General features: G+C 40.6%; 2 protein-coding genes across 22 annotated transcripts in view; both read left to right on the top strand.

Moving 5' to 3' along the window:
- The window catches only part of MIGA1 (mitoguardin 1), a 78047-nt gene extending 68266 nt beyond the window's left edge, over nucleotides 1–9781 (top strand). For all 8 annotated transcript variants that reach the window (XM_070591995.1, XM_070592001.1, XM_070592000.1 and 5 more), the window contains 2 exons: nucleotides 4531–4647; nucleotides 6181–9781. In XM_070591995.1, coding sequence (XP_070448096.1) covers nucleotides 4531–4647; nucleotides 6181–6399 — 336 coding nt within the window. In that variant the 3' untranslated portion in view covers nucleotides 6400–9781. The remainder of the gene's footprint in view (nucleotides 1–4530; nucleotides 4648–6180) is intronic.
- A 6118-nt stretch (nucleotides 9782–15899) lies between these two features.
- The window catches only part of NEXN (nexilin F-actin binding protein), a 43681-nt gene continuing 41611 nt past the window's right edge, over nucleotides 15900–17969 (top strand). For 2 of the 14 annotated variants that reach the window (XM_070591960.1, XM_070591961.1), the window contains exons 1-2: nucleotides 15900–16567; nucleotides 17761–17795. In XM_070591960.1, coding sequence (XP_070448061.1) covers nucleotides 16377–16567; nucleotides 17761–17795 — 226 coding nt within the window. In that variant the 5' untranslated portion in view covers nucleotides 15900–16376. The remainder of the gene's footprint in view (nucleotides 16568–17760; nucleotides 17796–17969) is intronic. The other 12 variants (XM_070591957.1, XM_070591958.1, XM_070591968.1 and 9 more) reach the window with 9 other exon arrangements.

Below are 17969 nucleotides of genomic sequence, written 5' to 3'. Positions count from 1 at the left end.
CTCAGTCTGATCTTTGTAACTGTGAGATAGTATTGCCAAGTGCATGTTTCCAAAACGTAACCCTCATAGCTCTTCAGAAGGTGCTTGTTAAAAATAATTCCGAACCCACAGCCAACATCATACTCAATGGTGAAAAACTGAAAGCCATTCCTCTGAGAACAGGAACAAGACAAGGGTGCCCACTCTCACCACTCTTATTCAACATAGTACTGGAGGTTTTGGCCAGAGCAATTAGGCAAGAGAAAGAAATCAAAGGAATCCAAATAGGCAACGAAGAAGTGAAACGCTCACTGTTTGCAGGTGACATGATTCTATATATAGAAAACCCTAAAGAATCCATCAGAAAACTATTAGAAATAATCAACAACTACAGCAAAGTTGCAGGGTACAAAATCAACTTACAAAAATCAGTTGCATTTCTATACTCTAATGAACTAACAGAAAGAGAACTCAAGAATACAATCCCATTTACATTCATAACAAAAAGAATAAAATATCTAGGAATAAGTTTAACCAAGGAGGTGAAAGACCTATACAATGAAAACTATAAGGTATTATTGAAAGAAATTGATGATGATGTAAAGAAATGGAAAGAGATTCCATGCACATGGAATGGAAGAATAAACATAGTTAAAATGTCTGTACTACCTAAAGCAATCTATAGACTCAACGCGTTCCCAATCAGAATCCCAATGACGTCTTCACAGAAATAGAACAAAGAATCCTAAAATTCATATGGGGCAACAAAAGACCCCAAATAGCTAAAGCAATCCTAAGAAGAAAGAACAAAGCCGGAGGCATCACAATCACTGACTTCAAAATATATTACAAAGCTATAGTAATCAAAACACCATGTTGGTGGTACAAAAACAGACACACAGATCCGTGGAACAGAATTGAAAGGCCAGAAATAAAACCACACATCTGTGGACAGCTGATCTTCGACAGAGGAGCCAAGAGCATGCAATGGATAAAGGAAAGTCTCTTCAATAAATGGTGTCGGGAAAGTTGGATAGCCACGTGCAAAAGAATAAAAGTAGACTATCATCTTATGCCATACACAAAAATTGATTCAAAATGGATTAAAGACTTGAATATAAGACCTGAAATCATAAACTTCCTAGAAGAAAAGATAGGCAGTACATTCTTTCACATTGGTCTTAGCAGCATCTTTTCAAATACCGTGTCTACTCAGGCAAGGGGAACAAAAGAAAAAATAAACACATGGGACTACACCAGACTAAAAAGCATCTGCAGGGCAAATGAAACCATGAGCAAAACAAAAAGAAAACACACCAACTGGGAAAAAATATTTACAAATCATATATCTGATCAAAAGATGGGCAGAGGATACAAACAGACATTTTTCTTTTTTTTTTTAAGATTTTATTTTATTTTTTTCCTTTTTCTCCCCAAAGCCCCCCGGTACATAGTTGTACATTCTTAGTTGTGGGTCCTTCTAGTTGTGGCATGTGGGACGCCGCCTCAGCATGGCTTGATGAGCAGTGCCATGTCCGCACCCAGGATTCGAACCGATGAAACACTGGGCTGCCTGCAGTGGAGTGCACGGACTTAACCACTCGGCCACAGGGCTGACCCCCGAACAGACATTTTTCTAAAGAAGATATACAGATGGCCAACAGGCACATGAAAAGATGTTCAACATCACTAATTATTAGGGAAATGCAAATCAAAGCTACAATGAGATATCACCTTACACCTGTCAGAATGGCTGTAATTACCAAGACAAAAAATAACAAATGTTGGAGAGGATATGGAGAAAAGGGAACCCTCATACACTGCTGGTGGGAAGGCAAACTGGTGCAGCCACTATGGAAAACAGTATGGAGATTTCTCAAAAAATTAAAAATAGAAATGCCAGGGGCTGGCCCCGTGGCCGAGTGGTTAAGTTCGCACGCTCCGCTCCAGGCGGCCCGGTGTTTTGTTGGTTCGAATCCTGGGCGCGGACATGGCACTGCTCATCAAACCACGCTGAGGCAGCGTCCCACATGCCACAACTAGAAGGACCCACAACGAAGATTACACAACTATGTACTAGGGGGCTTTGGGGAGAAAAAGGAAAAAAATAAAATCTTTAAAAAAAAAAAAAATAGAAATGCCATATGACCCAGCTATCCCTCTACTGGATATTTATCCAAAGAACTTGAAATCAACAATTCAAAGAGACTTATGCACCCCTATGTCCATTGTGGTGTTATTCACAATAGCCAAGACTTGAAAGCAGCCCAATTGCCCATCGATGGATGATTGGATAAAGATGATGTGGTATGTATATACAATGGAATACTACTTAGCAATAAAAAAGACAAAATTGTCCCATTTGCAACAACATGGATGGATCTTGAGGGCATTATGTTAAGTGAAATAAGCCAGACAGAGAAAGACAAACACGACATGATTTCACTCATATGTGGAAGATAAGCAAACATATGGACAAAGAGAACAGATTAGTGGTTACCAGAGGGGAAAGGGGGTTACGTGGTGGGCATAAGGGGTAAAGGGGCACATATATATTTGATGACTGACAAATAATAATGTACAGCTGAAATTTCACAGTTATAAACTATTATGACTTCAATAAAATAATAAAAAATTTTAAAAGCCACCCCCCCAAAAAAATAATTCTAGAGAACCATATATTTGAATAATTCTTGTTTAAAATGATTCCAGAGTCCCTGTGCTTTAAAGATGCTTTTTTTTAAAAAAAGATTTTATTTTCCATTTTTCTCCCCAAAGCCCCCTGGTACATAGTTGTATATTTTTTAGTTGTGGGTCCTTCTAGTTGTGGCATGTGGGACGCTGCCTCAGCATGGCCTGATGAGCAGTGCCATGTCCACACCCAGGATCTGAACCGGCAAAACCCTGGGCCACCGAAGCAGAGCCTTGAACCTACCCACTTGACACTTGGCCGGCCCCAGAGCCCCTGTGCTTTAAACAAGCTCCCCAGATGATGATTATGACTCTAATGTTCGAAAACCACTGGTTTAGGGCTTGCACACACTTGTAGACGTCGGTTTGATTCTCACACTAGCTAGTATGATCATGGGCAAGTTACTGACTGTCAGCTGACTTTTCAGTTTTGCTGTTTGCAGAATGGAGTTGACATCTTCCTCATAAGGCTGCTGTAAGAAATGAGACAATATCAACAAGCTTAATTTAAATACAAAATTAAGATTAAATATAGGAAAGCTTAATAAGTGGTAGTTTCCATAATAATAATGTTAACATTATTATCGTTATATCAGCTTTATTTCTTACTTCTTAACATAAATCTTGTGCCTTAGACTACTAGTCTGCTTTCAGTAGCCACAGATACTTACGTATTTCACCTCTTGGTGAACTGTTCCCTGAGCCTGGAATGCCACGCTCTATCCTCTGTACTTTAAGTCTGACCTACTGGTGAGTGCAGCTCTCAAGATTCCTTGGTGAAGCTTGTGTCTTCTACTTCAGTCCATGCTGACTTCCTGCCTCTCCGAACTCCCAATACAGTTACCGTCTGTGTGGGACTGAGGATTGCAGTCTATGCAGAACATCTCTTAGACTACAGTGATAACTGCAGTGCGGCCCTGAGGGCTTTGTGGCCTTAGCTAACTAACTGTGTGTGATTGAGGACAGGTGGTTTCCCCCTCTGAAGTACTACTCTTTACATGTTAAAATGATGTTAACACGACCTACTTTTTCAGGAATGTTTTATCACATTAGTAGAACCTAGCACATTATCTGGAATATAATAGATACTCATTAATGGTAGCTGCTGCTAGAACATATTTTTTAAATTGAGGTTTAGAAGATGTCTTGGAGCCTATAAAACAGAAAATAACCCCTCCAAGAGCCAGAATCTGAAAGCATAGTTATCCCCAGTTGATGCTATATGAAATCCCACAGGATGTTATTTAACAAGGGAAATTCAGAAAGTTATTAATAAACTGGGAGAGTTTCCTAAATCACAACTATATGTATTACTGTTTCAGAAAAAGAGGCAATTACGAAATTAAACGTTTCAGTAATATCTGGCTCCTTAACTGAAAGTTAGGATTCTAGTAAGCGTATTTTCGTGCTTAATCATTTTAAATCATTTTAATCTTTTCCAGATAATCTAATTAAGTGATTGACTAGAACTTTTTAATCGCTGAAACCCTGGTAGTCCCATTAATCCTAAAAATTATGCTGCTAAGAAACACCGTAGCATTCTTACTGTTGCTTGGTTACAACACTGCTTTGATTGCGTTTTTATGAAGTATTTTTATGAGATGAAAATGCCTTTAAGAAATAATGTTTTCAGCACATTTGAAACTATTGGCTAGGATATAAAATCTACTTAAAACATTTTGTGACTCTAAAAGTTACTTGTAAGTTTATTAACTTTCTTACTAGTCTGGCTCATCATTGACCCTTGGTTTACCCTCAGAAAGAGCTGGTCATATGGTGGACGTCAGTTTCAGTTTCTCTACTAGAGAAAGAAAATGCAAGAAGGTAAAAAATGACACGATTCTCCTTTACTTCCAACAGATCCCAGATGGATTTTTTGCCCATTTTTATGCCATTTGTGAGCATATCAGCCCTGTCCTAGCCTGGGGCTTTTTGGGTCCTAGAAATTCTCTCTATGATTTATGTTGCTTCTTTAAGGTATGTTCAGTCATTGAATCATTTCTTTTTTCTAAATCAAAGCAAATAAGGTTTTATTCTGTTTCGTTTTTGCTTTTGTAGAAGAAAGAATGTTATTTAAAGATAAAGTTATGAAAGTCACCTAAATGCAGTGTTTAAGTGCCAGTGGAACAGCATTATGTGGGTTTGGTGCTTTATCCTGGGTAGATTCAACCAGTACTTTCACTTTATCAACTCCTCCTGTGATGGGTACATGTTCTTGTGTGTTGTCACAGTGTCCCAATCAAATTGCTGTAGACAGTTTGTTCTTCATGCCTGGACACTTTTGAAATTTATAAAACAAATAATATTTGTCCTTATTGCACATGTGGCAATTCAGAAATAAATTCTGCTTCAAGGTAATCTGAATGGTAAAATCCCAGCTGTGGGAGTTTAAAGTTGTATCCTAATGGCAGCCATTTAAATTTGCCCAAACAGGAATTACTGCTTGTCACCAGGTTCTCTGCCTTGGCACAGTGCCAAGCAAAATCTCACTTTTTAATAGCTTGCATTTTGGCTGAATTTCAAGAAGGAAATAAAAGGAAACATAATCAAGTATGAATCTGAAAGTTTTTGATGTTTGAAAGTTTGGATGTTTCACTATATCCTTCATTAAAACATTACTACGTTTATGTGCTGATAATGTAGCATTCATGTAAATGGTTTAGGAACTGTTTATTTTACTGTCATTCAAAACTCATTAATTTTTGACTAGTTTACTTGACCTCCCAATGTAAGTTGTGTTTAGTGGGAAAAATTTGGAGTGGGAATTAAGTCTGTTATTAATGAGCAGTCTGACTGGGCAAATCGTGCTCTGTCCTTCTTTTCTTCATCTGTGAAATGAGGGCACTCAACAAGTTATCTGCTAACGACCCTTCCAGATATAAAATCTAGTGAACCGGTGAAGTGTGCCATCTTAGTACTTCTTAACGTTTGATTTCTGTAGGATCGAAATTAAATATGCCTATCTTTTGCTCTTTGGCATGGCTTTTCTTTGCCATCATAGCATAACAGCCTGCAGCTTAATACTTAGTGGTATACAACTCGCTTAATAAGTCTCAACTGACTGAAATAAAATATCCTTCATGATCTTCCACTGATTTGAGCCTTGAAATTATTTTGATTTTTCATGTGTTTTAAGTTTAGTGGAAATAGTTTATTCTCTGTCTTAAAATAGTACCAGTGCTTCAATTATTGAGAAAGGGCTAATAAATAATAGCCCTTATACAGTGCTTTAGGGTTTACAGGCATTTCCCAGAGATCATTTTTTTATCATCACATGAGCCCTAAAGAGTAAAAAGAACAAGTGGTATTATCCCTTATTTTAAAAAGAAAATGAGACCCAAAAAAGGTTTAATCCCTTGTTCACAGTCCTATTTCCAGTGAGATATGAAGTAGCGCTGGAACTCAGGCCCGCTGACTCCTAATTCAGTGTTTGCTACAATGTTATTAACTACTTGGATTTATATAATTTTGATCTAATAAATGCCAATTTGTTGTGTGTTCATTTTCCAGAATCAAGTTCTTTTCTTTCTCAAAGATATTTTTGACTTCGAGAAGGTGCGCTATTCCAGTATAGAGACTCTGACCGAGGACCTCATGCAGTTGCTCATTCGCCGCACTGAACTCCTGCTGGCCTATCTTGGCGCGGATGCCCTGAGGCACACGAGTGGCTGTATAAGTAGTCATGGCCATGTTGTGTCCAGTAGCCTGTTGGAAGCCAAAGTACAATAAGTACCATGAGAATCATACACTTTGAGTGTGCTATGAAATATTTTAAGGTAACTATTGATTTTGTAACATAGATTACACAGAATTGGTGGATATGGACTCAGGGAGGAAGCAAATCTAGTAAAGAGTGAGTACTTTACTTACATGGGCCGTGCTGTACTTACACAGAAGTTCTGTCATTGACTCCCTGTGTAGCGTATCCAAAGCGGCTATTTAGAATCTTTAGGTAATAATTTAAGTCGTGAAATGTATATTTTACAGAAATATTGCTTGAATTGAAGCCAGTGCTTGGGAGTTCGTCTTGAAGCTGTCTGAAATGTCCAGTATCATTCTCAAAAAGCTCTGTTTTAATGCTTTGCACCTTGAAAATGTCCACTTTAGCCAAGACCTTTGTGGCCACACGTGCAAGAGTGTATTACTCCTAGTGTCAACGAACTTAGCTGTGCTTGAAATTGTATTTTTGACTGTAAAGTCATTCATTTGTTTAGTCAAGTTTAGGCAGTAGTGATGTTTACTACGTACTGCTTACATTATGGCTTGTGCATCTGCTTATGTAATTAAATCAAATTGTAATGGCTAGGTATCGTCATAAAACATTTAAATGAATTGACACTGAGAAGATTACAAGCTACAAATTCATATTAGATTCACTGCAGTTTCCAAATATATTACAGTTGGTCCTGTAAGTTACAATAGAGAGACTGAAGAAATTTCTTGTATCTTTTTATGGATTAGAGCATTTTTCCTTTGAATGAATATTGATTTAAAAGATAATGTTTTTAACTGTGACAGCCAATTAAAATTTTTCCTATGTAGTTTTGAGTCTGTCTCCCATCATGCGAAGATATTAATCTTGGTACCGTAAAATAATTTCTTCTTTCTCCTACAAAAATGGCTTCTAGTTATTCCCACAGAGAACTTAGCATATTGGCAATTTGTCATATTATCCCCGTAGCTTTAAAATATTCATACTTTAACTGTTAGTGAGGTTTTAAAGAAGGTTTTTTTCCCCTCTGAATATAGAAAAAAATATTTTTTAATAGTATGGAAGTATATTTCATGTCCTTTATGATAAATGTATGAACAAATGGGTTGTTCATATGAGTAAGGTTCTTCAGAGAATATTAGCTATTTTCAGAGTTGTATTAGTTTTGTGTCTAAATTATACACCACTTATTTGGAGTGGCTGACTCACTGTATCAATGGATTAGATTTGTTGATTTTGCTCCTAAAATGGGCTTTATTCATTTTAGGAATGAGTTACCCAGAAGGATCTAAAATATATTTTTTAAAAATGCATTTTTAAAGTGCCTAGTTTCTGATTAATGAATAGAAAATGAAAAGTGGGAAAAAATCATAATCTTTTAAGGTTTTAAATTTATGTATATGCCACATTTATGTACTGTTGGCTATAAAATATGAGATTCAGAATCTTTATGCTGTTTGTGCATGTACTGTGTTCCATAATGTGTTTATTACAGCATTAAACAATATGAAATATGCTCTAATATTTTTTGAGTATATAGCTCCTTGACTTTTCTTACATATATTCTTAACTTAGGAATTGGCTATTCATAATTCTTATTATTGATGGAAGGGTATCATTGGATATCACAGCTAAAAATTCCATTATGCAATGTTTCACTTTTTATCTTGTATTTTTAGCTTCTTTTTGAGGCACCACTGGCCTTGAATGATTCACACACATACACACATATACATTCCCATTATCTCATAGGCAAGACAGTTAGTGCCTATATTAATTTTTCCCTTGGGGGTCTAAATGTTATAAGCTATGGTTTTATAAACTAAGCTGTAAGTAAACTTAATTTTTTATTTGAGGAAGATGTTGTTGGAAATCTATTTTGAAGAATTGCACTATTTAATAATGCTGCTACTACACTGGATAACTCTGGGGAATTTATTTTATCAGATCAGATGAATGGCTTCCCAGAAGGTGTTTTTTTTCTCTTTTACATTTTACCTTTAAAAAACTTGCCCATATTCAAGAGGTTGGTTTGTCAAATTTAGTGCTTGAGTTTGATTAGTTTCTGGTGAGTTCAGTAGCTACTACTTGAGTAAGATGCTTTCTTTGTGGCCTTTGACAAGAGACATGAGTGACCAAATGGAATTTCAGGGTAGTAAGAATAGAAAAAACCTCTCTATTGTAAGGGAAGAAACTTGACCTTTTTAAAAGAAACAGCTCTTAAAATTGTTTCTGACCACAGAAGAGTACTAAGACATATGTTCCAATTTCAGTTTGTCTTGAAATTGGGTTAAACAGCTAAAGCAATATTTTAAAAAACAAAAAATGATTAAACTAGTCTAGAGCCTTTTAGGATAAAACCTTATTTAACACCTACTCTTGATAGTAGTATCAGAAAATTGCCCTTGTCACCATGAGTCCTGCCAGCCACTTCCCTATATCAATTAGAAGAGGACCTGGAATTAGTCCTGAGAAAATGGATTTTTGTCCTCCTGTTTTCTGGAGGAAAAGAGAGAAGTGTTCAGGAGATTTATATTTGGTAATTTTTTTCCTATTTTAGTTTATCTACATTTTTGTTCAACTAAAAGTCTAGTTATTTCTTCTTGAAGGCTTACAGTATGTTTATTAAGAGTCAAAATGAGATGGTCTTTTTTAAAAGAAGACAGGTTTTTCCTACTGTTATAGTCAGCTCCAAAGAGCTTCGTCTCTCAGAAAGCAGTCTTTCTTTGCACTTTTACTATTAATTTGTTGAATTAATGACTTTATAAAAAATATTTGCAAACGTTTTCTTGCCTTAAGATGTAACATTTTCTCCTTAAATGGTTACCTAAGGAGTGATTATTTGCATTACAAAAGAATTCTTTAGTTTATCATTCCTTTAAACTCATGAAATAGGAATGCCAAAGTAACATTTACTATACTTCTCTGTGACCGTTCAGAATCAGAAATTTTAAATTATGTTGATAACATAATTTGCTTTTATTATAATGTAAACACATATTAGGACATTATTTGGAATATACATTTCAAAGGGTTATGAGAGTTAGGCTGAATCCAAATCTTTCGTTTTCTTGCCTGGATTCATCAAATTTAGAATCTCTGTATGTGAGACTTAAGAATTTGTATAATCTGTGATTAATGGAAATAAGGACATCCTTTCTTTGTTCCTAACAATTATGTTATTGTTTTGCTTCGTTGGAGAACAACCACGTATTAGCTTTACTTGGCTGCTAACAGTAAATGTGTCTATTTCCTAAATGTAAGGACTGCGCTTATTAATTTATGGAAAAGTGAGACAATACAGTAGCAGAAAAAATAGCACCGGCTCTTTAGCCAAACTCAGCACTGTAACAGGGGTATATTTCTACTACTGCCAAATAAAACATTGATGGTACAGCCTGCTGATGTATTGAGTATTTTCTGCGATGCTTGTATGTATCTGCAAGGTCATACTTGTCTCCTCCGCCCCTACCCTCTGGGAGCTTCCAGCCTCCACGGGGCCACGTGCAGGCACGGAGAGCACACAACTGCAGCAGCATTGAAATCAAGTGTAAAAGTGTATGTTTTCATCATGTCCTAAGTGGGAGGAAAGACAGTTTTGTGATGAATAACGTCAGAGTACTTGCATTTTAATTAATAATTTAAAGTGTTTTGGTTAATAATGCTACTGAACACAATATAAGTGTATCATATTGCTGTCCGTGCCTCCGGCCCTGTGCAGACGCCCCTTCCCCACCGCTTCTTGGCCAGGGTTCAGATACAGTCAGTCAAGGGGAGGGTGCTGCCTGGACGCCGCTGGAGATACCACATGGCAAGAAGGGTCTACCTGGGTATAAAAGCAGTATTTTTGATTTGGGACTTGTAATAAAGAGGTTTATGTCAGAATGATTAAATATGTACAGTAGAGATAAGTATATATACTTTTTAAACTATTGCGCATAAACTGAAGTACATTACTTAACAAGCAAACCATACAGATAGGCGTCGAATCTTCTCCAGCTCGCGTCTCGGCCTGGCGCTGCAGCGGGAAACGGGGTCAGCAGCCCAGTCTCATCCTCCGTGTTCTTTGTCGTCTGCCAGCCTCCTGGATCCCGCTGCCTGAACTGAATGTTTGGCACTTTAAACCTCTCTCTGCATTTTTCTGTATGTTTGAAATTCCTTTCTACAAGCCTCTCAGTGTCCTCTTACACCCTTTGGAGGCTTTGCTGGAAGTCTCGATCACCTCGCCTGGTTAATCCACGGTCTTCTGTTCTTATGCCGCTTTTGACTTCTGTTTTTCATGTGGTGTTTCTTCCTATGCCCTGTATTCTGCCATCTTTTACCTGCCACTTCTCCTCCTTTAATCTCTCTCTCCTTGTGCTACTGACATCTTTGATCAGGCTGAGCTTCTTTTTTTTGTTTTTTTCCTGCCTCTGAACAGTGAAAAGTAACCATCGTTTGGGTAGGGAAGGACTGAATTCCAGTAGAGGAAAAAAAGGAAAGCTTCCTTCTATGACACTTTTTATTCTTTACTTAGAAGCCACAGCAAAGCAACTGGTACATCAAATACCACCTCAAGTTTGCTTTTAACTGGTTCTTATGTGTCACAAAAGCCTTTCACAAAGTACATTTATATATAGGAAATTCCAGAACTTTTATAATTTGCTGTGTTTGAAATAATACCACAATATTGAATATAAAGAAGCACTTTGACATTTGAAAGCCCTGGAAATATAGGACTTTCAGAACTTTGCTAATTCTTGTATTTAATAACGCTCCGTGAGAGAATAGGCCCTGGGACTTCAAAAAGGACTGGCTGCTTCATGTGGTAGAAGATGGATAATAAAAAAAGTAGGTTAAAGCAGGTGTATTCGTTATCTTTTGTTGTGTAACAAGTCATCCCAAAATTTAGCAACTTGAAACAACAAACACTATTGGACACTGTTTCTGAGGGTTGAGAACCCAGGAATGGCTGGTTCTAGGGGTTCTGGCTTCGGGTCTCTCCCAAGATCGCAGTCATCTGAAGGCTGGGCTAAGGGAGCAAGATTTACCCAAGATTTGCGCACTCACGTGGCTGTCAGGGGGCTTTCGGTCTTTGCCACGTGGGCCTCTTAACAGAGCTGCCTGAGTATCTTTAAAACATGGCAACTGGCTTCTCCCAGAGTGAGTAATCCAAGAGAAATCAAGGCAAAAGACACAGTATCTTTTATAACCTAGACTTGGAAGTGACATACCATCCCTGTGCCACATTCTGTTGGTCACACAGACCAACCCTGACACAACATGGGAGGAGATTACGCGAGGGTGTGAATACCAGGAGGAAGGATCATTTGGGGTCATCTTGGTGGATGGACACCACAGCAGAGAATAGTAATAAATTATATGTAGATCAGGTAGACGTTTTAATTTTAAATGAATAAGTGCACGTTCTTTGGCCAATCTTTTGGTGTAATCAAGGCCTTTTCTTGGAGTATGGATCCACTTGGTATTCCAAATATCTTTGTTGCATAAATTACACCTCTAAATCATCATCTGGGATTTCCACCTTCCTTTACTTAAAGAAAAAAAGTTTACATGAAAAGCAGTGTGTGCTGACTCCCTTTAGATTTTTATAATTTTGAGCCCAATCTTTTACAGTTGTCTTCCCCACACCTAGCTTGATGGTAATTTTGTAGCCTTTATCGAGTCTTCAAAGCATTCAATTTAACTTTTATAAAAACTATAACTTTCTTTTTGCTTTTATATTTCTTCCTTTTTGTAATGTTTATGTAATTTCAGTAACATGCAACTGATATACTCAAGTTTGAGAACAAACCCAACTGATTCATGATACTTATACAAGGGTTGTTTATGCAAATTGGCAAACCTTGGGTTTCTAATACTCTTCCTGAACGTAGCATGTCCAACGCTCATCTGACCGCACCAGCCCGACCCTCCTCCTAGTCCTTCTCATCCCAGTAAATGACAACTCCCTTCTTCCAGTTCCTCAGGCCAAAAACTTCTCCTCACACCTCACATTCAATCTGTTACCAAAATCCTACCAGTTGTACTTAGAAAATGTACCAAGAAAACAAAATGTGCCAAGCGTTTCCTACCACCTTCTCAGCTCTCGCCTCGGTCCAGGCTCACACGACCTGCCCTCCTGGTTATTTTGGACGCCTCCTGATTGATCTCACTCTTCAGTTAGTTTATTTGCAGCACATCAGCCAGAATGAACATGTTCACAGTATGTCAGATCATGTCACTACTTTGTTCAAAGTCCACCCATGCCTGCCCTTCTAACTCAGAGTAAACGCCACAGCCCTCGCTTCGCTGGGCAGGCCTCCGCTGTGTCCCCTGCCCCATCCACTTCCTGTTATTCCAGCTTTGCCCACTCAGCTTCACCCACACGAGCCTCCTTGCTCTTCTAGAACATGGCAGACAGGATCCTTTTTGGGGCCTTTGGACCCCTCCCTGGACCACGCTTCCCCCAGATGTCTCCAGGTGTTTACACGGCTTGTATTTACAGGCATCTCCAGGCATTTACTAGCTCACTGCCTCACTATCCTCAAGACTTACTCACATGAGCCTTTCCCTAGCCATTGCATCTAAAAGTACAATATCCACCCACCCCAGGCCCAGCAGTCCTGCTTCCCTGCTCTGCCTTATCCGTACTGCCTGTCACTAAGTACTACACAGTTTATTTGCTTACTGTCTGCCCTCTTCCACTAGAATCTATGTTCCCTGATGGCAGAGATTTTTATTTCTTTTGTCACTCTGTATCCTCAGTATCTAGAACTGAATATTTATTGAATGAATGATGAATGAATGTTGAATTGGTGGGAGAAGAAGTAGGCCTTTCATGCTGTGGGTAGCTATCAGAGTTTTATAGGAAGAATGGAGAGCTTTGTTCAATCTGGTGAATCCGTTGAGTGGATATCAGCTAAGAGAGCTTGTACGCACTTCTTTAAATTGTAAAAATAAATGTATAATTATAATTGATAAGTGTAGGGAGGAAAAGGGTGGAATGAGAATTTATAATAGGGGGGACTGACATAGACTGGGGTGAAAGGAAAGCTTCTCTGAGAAAGCAACATTTTTTTTTTTTGAGGAAGATTAGCCCTGAGCTAACATCTGCCAATCCTCCTCTTTTTTTTTGCTGAGGAAGATTGGCCCTGAGCTAACATCTGTGCCCATTTTCCCCTATTTTTATATGTGGGAAGCCTGCCACAGCATGGCTTGGTAAGTGGTGTGTAGGTCTGTGCCTGGGATCCAAAGTGGAGTGTGTGAACTTAACCCCTACGCCACAGGGCTGGCCCTGAGAAAGCAACATTTAAGCGGACAGCAAAGGCATACGTGGAAGTTAGGTTGGTGAAGAGTGGGGGAAAGGATTTCATGCAGAGTGAACAGCTTGTGCAAAGGCCCTGCAGCCAGAATGACCATGGGAATTTCCATGAACTGAAGAAGGTCAAGGTGATAGTATTGAAGGAAGCAGGGGCAAGCTAGATCATCCAGGCCACCTATCAATCACTATCTTGTATTAGAATAAGTTTAAATAGCTGTTTTAATGACCAATCTAGAACTTTTCTCTAATTGAAAAATGAATGGCTTACACTTATTTATTTATTTTTTTGCTGGGAAAGATTCGCCCTGAGCTAACATCTGTTGCCAATCTTCCTCTTATTTTTTTTTTCTCTCCCTAAAGCCCCAGCACATAGTCGTATATTCTAGTTGTGAGTCCTTCTAGTTCTTCTATGTGCCCTACCACCACAGCATGGCTACTGACAGACAGGTGGCAGTTGCGAGCCCAGCTGTGGAGCCTGGCCAGGGCACTGAACTTTAACCACTAGGCCATCAGGGCTGGCTTGGCTTACACGTCTTAGAAGAATTTCCATCCTGAGTAAACGGTGTATGGCGATGGGGTGGAGAAGAAAAGTTATAGTTAAGAGCAGAAGGCCTTTTCAACATCCCTGAAAATATGATCTGAGTACCACTGTCCAGGGCTGCAAGCGGGAAGTGGTTGACACTGGTGTATCTGTGTGGAAGCATCAACTTTTAATTAATTAATTTCATTTTCTGCACGCAGTGAAGAATCGAAGATCTCCCCCACTGGAAAAATGCCCCCTCTGGGTGAGCGTTTCAGGTTTTAACATGGATTGTCTGATGGGTTCAGTTGACAGGCTGGTGGGCCAGGTGGAAAAGGTCGTGGCGGCTAATCTCCGGAGATATTTTATGTAGTTTTAGGAAGACCAGAGATGATTTGCCTTCAATTAAGGAAAGGTGGAAGATTATATAAATATCATTTTCTTTTATTCCTCCTCCTTCCTGTCCTTCTTCCACTTTTCTCTATCAACCACTCTTTTTTTTTAATCTTTTTTTTTATTGAGTTATTGATAGGTTACAATCTTGTGAAATTTCAGTTGTACATTAATGTTTGTCAGTCGTGTTGTAGGTGCACCACTTCACCCTTTGTGCCCACCCCCCACCCCACCTTTCCCCTGGTATCCACTAAACTGTTCTTGGTCCATAGTTTTAAATTCCTCATATGAGTGGAGTCATACACAGATTATCTTTCTCTCGCTGGCTTATTTCACTTAACATAATTCTCTCAAGGTCCATCCATGTTATTGCAAATGGAATGATTTTGTTCTGTTTTGCAGCTGAGTAGTATTCCATTGTATATATGTACCACATCTTCTTTATCCATTCGTCTGTTGATGGGCACTTAGGTTGCTTCCACGTCTTGGCTATTGTAAACAGTGCTGCAATAAACATTGGGGTGCACAGGACTTTTGGGATTGCTGACTTCAGGCTCTTTGGATAAATACCCAGTAGTGGGATGGCTGGATCGTATGGTAGTTCTATTTTTAGTTTTTTGAGGAATCTCCATACTGTTTTCCATAGTGGCTGCACCAGTTTGCATTCCCACCAGCAGTGTATGAGGGTTCCTTTTTCTCCGCAACCTCTCCAACATTTGTTGCTATTAGTTTTAGATATTTTTGTCATTCTAACGGGTGTAAGGTGATATCTTAGTGTAGTTTTGATTTGCATTTCCCTGATGATCAGCGATGATGAGCATCTTTTCATGTGCCTATTGGCCATCAGTATATCTTCTTTGGAGAAATGTCTGTTCATGTCTCCAGCCCATTTTTTGATTGGGTTGTTTGATGTTTTGTGGTCGAGTTGCGAGAGTTCTTTATATATTAAGGATATTAAGCCTTTGTCAGATATATGACTTGCAAATATTTTTTCCCAGTTAGTGGGTTGTTTTTTTGTTTCAATCCTGTTTTCATTTGCCTTGAAGAAGCTCTTTAATCTGATGAAGTCCCATTTGTTTATTCTTTCTATTGTTTCCCTTCTCTGAGAAGGCATGGTGTCCGAAAAGATCCTTTTAATACTGATGTCAAAGAGTGTACTGCCTACGTTTTCTTCCAGAAGCCTTATGGTTTCAGGTCTCACCTTTAGGTCTTTAATCCATTTTGAGCTTATTTTGGTGAATGGTGAAAAAGAATGGTCAATTTTCATTCTTTTACATGTCTATCAACCACTCTTTGGAGTTAAAAAGCAGAGCCAAGAAAGGGAGAGCAACAGAGAGATGAAGTGGTACCCTGACTGCTGCCCTCGCTCTCAGCAAGAAAAGAGAAGTAGGCCCAAGTAGGCCCAAGGGGAAAATAAGGTAGTGGCTTGGCCTCTTGGTTAGAAACCAGAACTGGTAGAGTAGCCGAGAAATGGGGCCCAGGGCAAACCAGCCGTAGGTCGCTGGGAGCCAGCTCAAGCCTGTTTATGAATCCCATTTCAGTATCACTCCTTCCCCGTCCCTGGCCCCTGCCGGGAGGTGGAAACAGACTTAGGGGAGGGGGTCAGCGACCCAGAGCCGGGCAACAGGCGGGTCCCGGCGGAAAGTTGGCAGCCACCGCCCCCTCGGCCGCCCTGCTCCTCGACTCTCCACCCTCCCCGGGCGATACGGCGGAGGTGGGGGTTGGGGAACTGGCCTTGTGTTTTGGAACAGCTGCAGCCGGCGCTGGGCCCGCCTGGAATGCGGGAACAGGCTGCGCACCAGGACTTTTATGGAAACTTGCTGTCGGAGACGGCGGCGGCGGCGGCGGCAGCCAGAGAGCTCCCGGCGGCGGCGGCCGGAGCGCGCAGACCCCTGCCCACCGCCAGGCGCAGCACGCGCGCAGCCTCTCCGCGCAACCAGGACGCTCGCGGGTCGCGGGCCGCTGGCGGGTGAGAGGAGTCGGGGGAACGCGGGGCGGGGGCGGCGGAGACGGAGGTGTCGGGTCCCCGCGGGCGGGGCGGGGCTGCAGGGCGACGCTCCCGGATCGCCGGCTGCGGGCCGGGCTCTGCCGCAGCCCCGGAGCGCGCCAGGCTCCGTCCCGCTGGGGCCCCGCGCTGCTCCCGCGCCCGAGCGAACCGGCCCTCGGAGCCCGTCCTGCGGGCTCGGCGGGGTGCGGACCGGGTCTGCCTCGCTGTCTCTGCATTCACCGGCCTCCGGCTTCGGGGTGGCTTCCCTGCCCCGGTCCCCTTTCTGCTCCGCTTGCGCCCTGTCTGTTGAGTTTCGGGTGCTTCCTCGACTCCTGCAGGGGAAGAGCCCTCCGTGAGCGGAGCGGGTGCCGGGCCCTTTGCTCTACCCTTGGGGTCTGGGTAAAGTTCAAGGTGGTCCCACCACGTGCCCCGGCGCCGTCGCCGTCTCCGCCGGGCTGCCTGTGATTTTCAGTCATTCTTGATCTGTCCCTGTGGAGGCTGGGGAGTGAAATGTGACAACAGCCTATCATCTACCCTCTCCCTCCAAACGGTTTTTTCGCGATTCTGTCTGAGGTGGGATGTTGGGGGTTGTGCAACTTCAGCTGGAAGTTGGAGTGAATAATGTAGTCACCTCTTGAGACCTCCCTTGTGTATATTTTTGAAAACTCCAAGCCATTCCAACTGTGTTTGTAGACGGTGAAACGGTCTGCAAATGCTAAACACCTATTATTGGCATTTGTAAAGAAAATAACCAGTTGGAGAGGTTAGCTGATTATTGCAATAGCTTCGAGGTCTTCATTTTATATTTATTTAAGGTCCGTAACATGAACAAAGAGAGTTGGAAGGGGGCGGGCATGGGGGAGGGAGGGGGACAGGCCAACAAGGTAAAAATAGCATAAGGATATGTCCTAACAAAATGTCTGTCCTTGGGAAAGAGGCAGGTGCAGAAAAGAAGCAGCCATAATAAGAAAGAAATTAGTTCCATGAGCGAAGCAATGGGAGCATCATTCATCAGCTAAATTTTGTTAATGAATTCATGTAACGGGCCCATTGGCCGGCGAGTCACAACATAACTATGTGTTGGGTAGTATGATTAAATAAACTTAAGTATTTATACCATCTTAGTCACACGTCACTGAGTGAACCACGTTATTTGCCCCCCAATCCTTTTACAGGTTAAATCGCTGCCGTAAGAAAACTCCGAATACACGTAAGTCTGTGACATTCTTTTGAGTTTTGAGCAATGGTAAGGTGGAAAAATGCATAATTAATCAAACTGAGGGACAGGGTTTTGGGGAGGCCTATTTAGTATAAATGGACTTTGATATTTAATGTACTTAGTTAAGATTCCTCTTGACAGCCAGTAGCCCCTTGTTTTGAAGAT

Source organism: Equus przewalskii, chromosome 24 (assembly GCF_037783145.1).
Source record: "Equus przewalskii isolate Varuska chromosome 24, EquPr2, whole genome shotgun sequence".
Classification (NCBI taxonomy): domain Eukaryota; kingdom Metazoa; phylum Chordata; class Mammalia; order Perissodactyla; family Equidae; genus Equus; species Equus przewalskii.
This window is presented reverse-complemented; position numbering and strand designations above follow the sequence as displayed.